This window comes from Nanorana parkeri, unplaced genomic scaffold, assembly GCF_000935625.1.
Source record: "Nanorana parkeri isolate BGI_ZX_2015 unplaced genomic scaffold, ASM93562v1 scaffold2106, whole genome shotgun sequence".
Taxonomy (NCBI): Eukaryota; Metazoa; Chordata; class Amphibia; order Anura; family Dicroglossidae; genus Nanorana; species Nanorana parkeri.
In genome coordinates this window covers 164401-172635 of record NW_017308374.1, presented here as the reverse complement: position 1 = coordinate 172635, position 8235 = coordinate 164401, and the positions used below count along the sequence as shown (strand labels likewise).

The 8235-nt window shown below is 49.4% G+C and overlaps 1 protein-coding gene across 1 annotated transcript in view; it reads right to left on the bottom strand.

Moving 5' to 3' along the window:
* Positions 1-1598: 1598 nt before the first annotated feature.
* The window catches only part of LOC108800698 (zinc finger protein 850-like), a 118436-nt gene continuing 111799 nt past the window's right edge, over positions 1599-8235 (bottom strand). The window contains exon 3 of the mRNA XM_018572688.1: positions 1599-2368. Within this exon, the coding sequence (XP_018428190.1) occupies positions 1694-2368 (675 nt within the window). The 3' untranslated portion in view covers positions 1599-1693. The remainder of the gene's footprint in view (positions 2369-8235) is intronic.

The window sequence follows — 8235 nt, the reverse complement described above, 5'->3', positions numbered from 1 at the left end:
ACCTTCCACAGTTTCCGCTGTACTTGTGTCACCCCCTCCAGCCATACACCGCACGTCACAGCTCTGAAGTGTGTAATGATCATAGTGCTCGCAAATGGTGGACGCTCATTGGTCAGCACTGACACATTACCATGTTGACCACTGAGAAGCACATCTGAGCTGGGGATCAGATCCATTCAGCATCATCTAGTGCTTTCCTCCCCAGCCTGAATGTCCCTGGCCCCGCCCCTTTCTCTCTTTGGATTTTAGTTCTGTCAATCATGGAGGGCTTTACCTAGGGCAGTCTGCATGCCAATACAGCCTGCCTGGGAACCGCCACTCATACAGACTGACATCCATCAAGACAATTACATAACTCCTCCCAAGAGCCAGCCCACTACTTGCATCAGAGCTGAGGGCTCTTGGCAGGAATACCGAGACATGGTGCTGTGATGTTATCCAGAAGCTATGTACAGCACCCTGCCGGCCCCTCCCACGATCTGCCTGCATTGTACAGCACCCTGCTGGCCCCTCCCACCAGACATTATCTGCCTGCATTGTACAGCCCCCTGCCGGCCCCTCCCACCAGCCATGATCTGCCTGCATTGTACAGCACCCTGCCGGCTCCTCCCACCAGCCATGATCTGCCAAAATTGTACAGGACCCTGCCTGCCCCTCCCACCATACATGATCTGCCTACATTGTATAGTACCCTGCAGACCCCTCCCACCAGCCATGATCTGCCTGCATTGTACAGCACCCTGCCGGCCCCTCCCACCATACATGATCTGTCCGCATTGTATAATACCCTCATTGTATAGAGAAGCACAGAGACCCAGTGATGATGTCACTGGGTCTAAATTAAGATATGTAATAAAAATGGAAATATTTTATTTAAAAAACATTAGCATGTTGATGAGGGGGGAGGGGAAACATAAGTACATTAAAAATCCAGCTTTAGAGTGTATGTAGTCACTGTTTTCAGATTTGAATGGTGTGCAGAAGAGTTAGAACCTCATCAGGTTGTCATTGCAGTCTGTATGGTGGAGGAGTCACCATCTTTACTGTATTCGCGAGAGACAGTGATGGGAAATCCAAAAATATACGGCTGTCACCAGAACAGGAATAGAGGAAAAAATTGTCCAATGGTGACCCTTGTTCTGGTGACAACTGTCTTAGAGAGGATTTGCCCTCACTTCCTGCTGTGTCTCCTGGACAGGAAGTCTAAGAAGAACACAAATTGACCAATGGTGACCCTTGTCCTCATGACAACTGTCTTAGAGAGGGTTTCACCTCACTTCCTGTTGTGTTTCCTGCACAGGAAGTCTAAGAAGAACACAAATTGTCCAATGGTGACCCTTGTCCTCATGACAACTGTCTTAGAGAGGGTTTCCCCTCACTTCCTGCTGGTTCTCCTGGACAGGAAGACTAAGAAGAACAGAAATTGTCTAATGTGACCCTTGTCCTCATGACAACTGTCTTAGAGAGGGTTTCCCCTCACTTCCTGTTGTGTTTCCTGGACAGGAAATAAAGGGAAATCTCTCCATAGGGGTTGCCGACAGCAAAATAAAATAAGGGTATAAACTCTTTGCGACTCAAAACAAAAGTTTGGCTGGAGTTGAGTGGTTATGATGACCTGAAGGAGGTGGAATGACTTCTGAAGGGCCTCCTTTCCTCCATTTTAAAATCAACAACCCCACCCACGCACCCCAGGTCACTTGTGAAGCTTCTGATGTTTGATGAGCGTGTATTTCTTTGAAAACCGTTTCCCACATTCGGAGCAGGAATAGGGCTGATACCCTGTGTGGATTCTTCGGTGTCCGGCCAAGTTTGACTTATTGGTGAAGCTCTTCCCGCACTGGGGGCACGAGTATGGCCTGTCAGAGGAGTGAGTACTTTGATGAGTCACCAGTCCCTGCTTATCGATGAATCCTTTCCCGCACACGGAACACGAGTAAGGCCGCTCGCCCGTGTGGATTCGCTCGTGCCTAACGAGAAGCGATTTGTAAGAGAACCATTTCCCGCACTCGGAACAGGAAAACGGCTTTTGGCCCTTGTGAGTATTTTGATGGGCCAGAAGAGTTTCTTTGTCGGCGAAGCGCTCGCTGCACTTCGAGCAGGAAAACGGCTTCTCGGGCGCGTGACTCCGTTGATGGACGGCCAGATAGGTCTTCTGACTGTAGCGCTTCCCGCACTCGCTGCATGCATACGGCTTCTTCTCTACGTGTGTGATTTCGTGGCGGGCGAGGCCTCCTTTCTGGGTGAAACATTTCCCGCACTGGGAGCACGAGAACGGCTTCTCTCCCGTGTGAATGGTTTGATGCCTCAGAAGACGAGATCTGCGGAGGAAACATTTGCCGCATTCGGAACACGAATACAGCTTTTTGGTCTGCGAGGGGTCGGAGGATAAGTCCGAGCTGTGGCATTCCTGGAGAGTCGAGGAAATGGGGTTTTCCTCTGAGGAGTCGGATGTGATGTCGTCATCTGGGTCGCCATCCAGGGAGGCGGCGGGGTGTTGCTGCCTGCTGGTCCTGATATATCGTCCATCTGGGAACAAAAAATGAAGGAAGGAGAATACAGGCTCCTGTGCCCATTATAAGGGGTTCCCACCATCCCTGTGCTGAGTTCCCAGGTCTGTACACCTGCTGTGCCCATTATGAGGGGCTCCCACCATCCCTGTGCTGAGTTCCCGGGTCTGTACACCTGCTGTGCCCATTATGAGGGGCTCCCACCATCCCTGTGCTGAGTTCCCGGGTCTGTACACCTGCTGTGCCCATTATGAGGGGCTCCCACCATCCCTGTGCTGAGTTCCCGGGTCTGTACACCTGCTGTGCCCATTATGAGGGGCTCCCACCATCCCTGTGCTGAGTTCCCGGGTCTGTACACCTGCTGTGCCCATTATGAGGGGCTCCCACCATCCCTGTGTTGAGTTCCCGGGTTTGTACCCCTGCTGTGCCCATTGTGAGGAGCTCCCACCATCCCTGTGCTGAGTTCCCGGGTCTGTACACCTGCTGTACCCATTATGAGGGGCCCCCACCATGTCTGTTGGATTTATATTATGGAGAAGGTAACAGGAGGAGCCGGGACACACAAAGGTGGACAGGAGCAGAGTCAGGAAGATGTCACTGTTGGAGGATCCAAGACTTAGAAGAAGCCAGGAGCTGTGAACCTTTCCTAAGGCCGGCCTTCATTCCTCACCTCGGCTGATCTCGGGAGGAATCTCCTCTTTACATTGGTCATCGCCGCTCACATAGGATTCATACGCTTCCTCTTTCACTTCCACTTTTACAATAGTAACCAGACTTGTGTCCTGAAATATAAAACAATACAAAAATGCTGTGTCAGGACTGAGCCCACCGACTTCATTCTGAACCCCAAACCATGGAAGAAGGACAGCGGAAGAGGAGTCTATAGATCTATATGTGTCCCCAAGTATGATTACATTATGCCCCGCCTTTTTCCTTCCCCGGAGGTTGTAGAAATGTGCACACCAAAATATTCCCCAACTGCTGTAAAGACCACCTATGCATGGTCGGACCTGGATTCAAAGGACTAACATTCCGGGTGGGGGTCACCTTAACCCAATATGAACATATGACGTTATTTTAATGACTTGATGAAGTTAGCGTTCCTCGGGGGCGGGTCAATGTACTCCCGAGATCTCAGTCTTCCAGTGTTGAATGACATTTGGCATCTTTCACTCTGGAGGACCTGAGGACATCTTGTGGCGAGAAGGGATTAATGCATGGACAGCTCCAGGGAGGAGGTAAGTATTAGCCTGAGCTCAGAGGGGTATCCAGGGTATGGCACATGCCCTGGGTGCAACTTGAAGGGGGGGGCGCTGCTCCGGTGGGTCAGCAAGTTTGCCAATCCACGGAGTCAGCTGACTTTTTGTGTCTCGTCACCCACCTCCCAGCCTGGCTCTTAGCAACCAGGGACACTGGGCGGCGTCCCACCCAGCTCCTGGTAACCAGGGCGTCCCTGGTTGTTAGGTGGGACGCAGGTTAGAGCATTCCAGGTTGCTAGGAGGCAGGCTGGGAGATACTTAAGTGTCATACACATCCCACCCCCTGGCTCTCAGCAACCAGAGCAGGGTATGTGGCCAGGACACCAGCCAGAGCATCTCAGGTTGCTAGGAGCCAGGTGGGTAGATGTGTATGGCCCTTAGTAACCTGGGACTCTCTGGCGGCATCCCGCCCAGCCCCTAGCAACCAGTAACGTCACCGGACGGGATGCCAGGGGAGCAATTTGTTATAGATACGCCTCTGCCGAAGCTGCTTTGGGCCTGGAGTTGGGGTTTAAGCATGACAACGGGCTGCCATGCCAATATTGGAAGGTGTGGGATCTGTAGTCCCAGATCAGAAGGACCAGTCACCTTCGATAAGGCCCCGGGGTGCCACAACTCAAAGTGGATGAGCCAGAAGGTGACCCAGAAGCCCCGAAAGGCCACCTTTAGGTGAGATATATAAAACACAGAACAAAGACAGCGCCAGAACAATAGCAAAGTCTAAGAAAGTCCATTCATCGATAAAAAGTCCCAACACGCTTCAGGTTACGGACTCCTCCCTTTATCAGGGCTGTAAGCTTTCAGGAGATGCAAATAATCAAAAGAATGGATCTTCACCTCATTGCACGCTGTGTAAGTGACAGGACCCCCATCTCCGCCTACCTGGTAATCCTGTCCATCATCTTCCTCCGTAGAATCCTGGGAATCCAGAGGACTGGGACATCTCTCTGGTGTATTACTGTTACTGAGCCTGCCTGTAAGGAACATACATACTGGTAGATTCATCGGCATCCACCCAAACCGGTCCTAGCGTGTGTGTGTGTGTGTGTGTGTGGGGACATTGGATTGTCAGTTTCTTTGGAGACCAGGATGCATAGGGATAGATCTAGGTATGTTGTACAGCACTACTACATATGTCAGCACTATATCAATCCACCAAGTAAAGAGTAACATGCTATGGGGTTGTATAAGATTGTAAGAAAAGACAGATCACACATTGATTACATGTATCACAGGATGGAGAAGGGGATGGTAAGAACCTTCGTCACTGCTCTGTTACTGATCTCTGTGGCTCCTTTGAGGTGATTTCCTGTCTTGGAGACGTGACACCAGGATAGGAAGTGAGGGGAAAATCTAAAAAAAAACACTGAAGGGGATTTATCAAAACTGGGGTAGGAAAAATCTGTAGCCGTTGCCCATGGCAACCAATCAGCTTCTCTCTTTCATTTTCAAATCTAAACGGAACAAATTGAAGAGAGAAGCCGATTGGTTGCCACGGGCAACTGCTCCAGTTTTGATAAATCTCCCCCAGTGATTTCAGCATAGCAAGGAAACGCTAGAGTTCCCAGCAGCTTGATATGGTTGTCTACTCATTGGAGATTTCCCTTTACTTCCTATTTGGGTGACAACGCTATCACCGGGACAGGAAGTGACGGGTGCGTTTCTGAGCCCTCAGACAGCAGTGATGGCATCCAATACAAGACAAGTTTCAAAACCATCACAATCATTGGCTTTACTACTCACCCCTGCCAACTTCTATAGGAATTTCCTCCTCTTCTACCCTCACTCGTGTCCCTTCCTCAGGTTTGACGTCGCTCTGAGTGTCTCCGGGGTCTGTGAATAAAGATGAGAGTGAAGCCCCCTGTACTGAGATGTATGAGAGACCCCAGAGAGTGTGTGTGGGGGGGAGACCCGGTACTGAGATGTATGAGAGACCCCAGAGAGTGTGTGTGGGGGAGACTGGTCACGTCTCTTGGCTGGTAACACACAATGACATGATGTGAGGAGGAGAGCCGGAGTCTAATAGAGGCTGATGGCTCCTCGCATTGAGGGAGGTCATCATGGACCCAGGATCTCAGTGCTGCAAACTGTTGTCACAGGACAAGGTCAGTATGCAGCAGAAGACAGGATAAAGCGGAACCCACGTTACCCCTCGTCTTCCGCATTGCTGGGGGTGAGGGTGCCGTCCCTTCAGAAGGATTGCCGGGGAACGTAGAGCAGCCCAAATCCTGAAACAATACTCCTGTCCATTGCAAAGTCTTCTCATAAGGTTTTGGGCTCCTCTCTGTTCCCCGGGGGATCCAACTGGAAGAAACGCAACATAGATAGCAGCGCCTCGTCAGTTTGCTTTTGACAAAATGACCACATTTACTTCCCCCTTCCAGTGGACTTTGGATGGTCACAGCATTTGGGGGAAATTTGGCATTTGAACGTGTTTTTGGTGATGAATGCCCCATGTGGGCACAAGCAAATCTATTAAGGAGATGGGATCTGGGATGATTTTCTCGATGTAATGGTTATTCCTCACCTCTGTTGCTCTCCGGCGGAACTTCCTCCTCTTTAATCCTCACATGTTCTTCTTCTTCCTCCTCCTCAGCTTTGAGGTCACTCCGAGTGTCTCCGGGGTCTGTGAATGATGATGAGAGTGAAGCCCCCTGTACTGAGATGTATGAGAGACCCCAGAGAGTGTGTGTGTGGGGGAGACCCGGTACTGAGATGTATGAGAGACCCCAAAGAGTGTGTGGGGGGGGGGAGACTGGTCTCGTCTCCTGGCTGGTAACACACAATGACATGATGTGAGGAGGAGAGCCGGAGTCTAATAGAAGCTGATGGCTCCTGACTCCCCCCACTAAACACATTCCGTCCCCCCATTACTGTCTACTGACTGAGGAGGGGGAGAAGAGATTGCTATAGTGACTGAACAAGGAGAATCTGGGGGTCCCTGGTGTCTCCGGGGTCTGTGAATAAAGATGAGAGTGAGGCCCCCTGTACTGAGATGTATGAGAGACCCCAGAGAGTGTGTGTGGGGGGAGACCCTGTACTGAGATGTATGAGAGACCCCAGAGAGAGTGTGTGTGGGGGAGACTGGGCACGTCTCCTGGCTGGTAACACACAATTACATGATGTGAGGAGGAGAGCCGGGGTTAGGCAGCAGTCATAATAACCGGCCCACCAGTGGCCCTTCACTGTCTGCTGTCTCTCTCTCCACCCCCTTATTAACCACTTGCTGACCAGGTGTTTACACCCCCTTCCCATCCAGGCCATTTTTCAGTATTCAGCGCTGCGGTACTTTGACTGACATTTATTCCATCATGCCATGCAGTACTGAAATGAATGTTATACCATTTTTTGGGGACAGATTTCTTTTGGCGGTATTTAATCGCAAATACGGGTTTTATTTTTTACTACATTAAGGAAAAATTACTGAAAATGTTGGGAAAAAAATGTTTTTTTACATTATGTTAGGAGGCAATTATTATTACCCAATTTTTTGGCAAAATATAAAAGATGGGGTCATGTCGGGTAAATAGACACCAAACATGTCAAGCTTTAAAATTGCGCACACCCGCGAAATTTCAAAAAAACAAACATACCCAAAATTGACCATATGTGACACTTTAAAAGCTTTTACAGCTCATCAGTTTAGTGTTATCAGTGATTGATGGCCCTAAAATTATTGCTCTCACTGCGACGTTCGCTGTGATATGTAACACGTGCGGCGTAATGGTCGCAAACGTATGCGCAACCGAAGCATGTTTGCATGCGTGTATGTATGGGTGGGAACTTAAAAAAAATATTTTGTGGTTTTTTTATTCTTTTTCGTGTGACTTTAAATTTAGGGAGTTTCCTGCTCGCGTGCGGCATGTGCAAGTGGGCGGACCTGGCGGGACGTTTAAATACGCCCGCTCAGATCTAGAGAGCTCTCTAGATCTGAGTGTTGTAAAAATACATCAGCCTGTGGTCCTGTGCTTGTGATAGCATTACCTGCTGACCAAGTATGCCTGTCTGTTTCTTCCCGCTGCTGGCTTTGATGCATTTACAGAAACCTTAACTGCCTGCCGCCTGTCCTGACCTTTGCTACCTTCATGGACACCTTTATTGCCTGCTGCCTGCCCTTTGCTACCTTCATGTATACCTTTACTGCCTGCCCTTTGCTACCTTCATGGACACCTTTACCGCCTGCCCTGAGCTTTGCTACCTTCATGAATACCTTTACTGTCTGCTGCCTGCCCTTTGTTACGTTTACAGATACCTCTACCTGCCTCCTGTCTTGACCTTTGCTCTGCTCACGGATACCTCTACTGTCTATCGCCTGCCCGGACCTTTGCTACATTCATAGGTACCTCTGTAATGGATGTGGTTAAGTGACTATGATAAAAATGCCTATTTCAATATATTATATATATATATATATATATATGTATATATATATATATATATGTATATATATGTATATATATATATATATA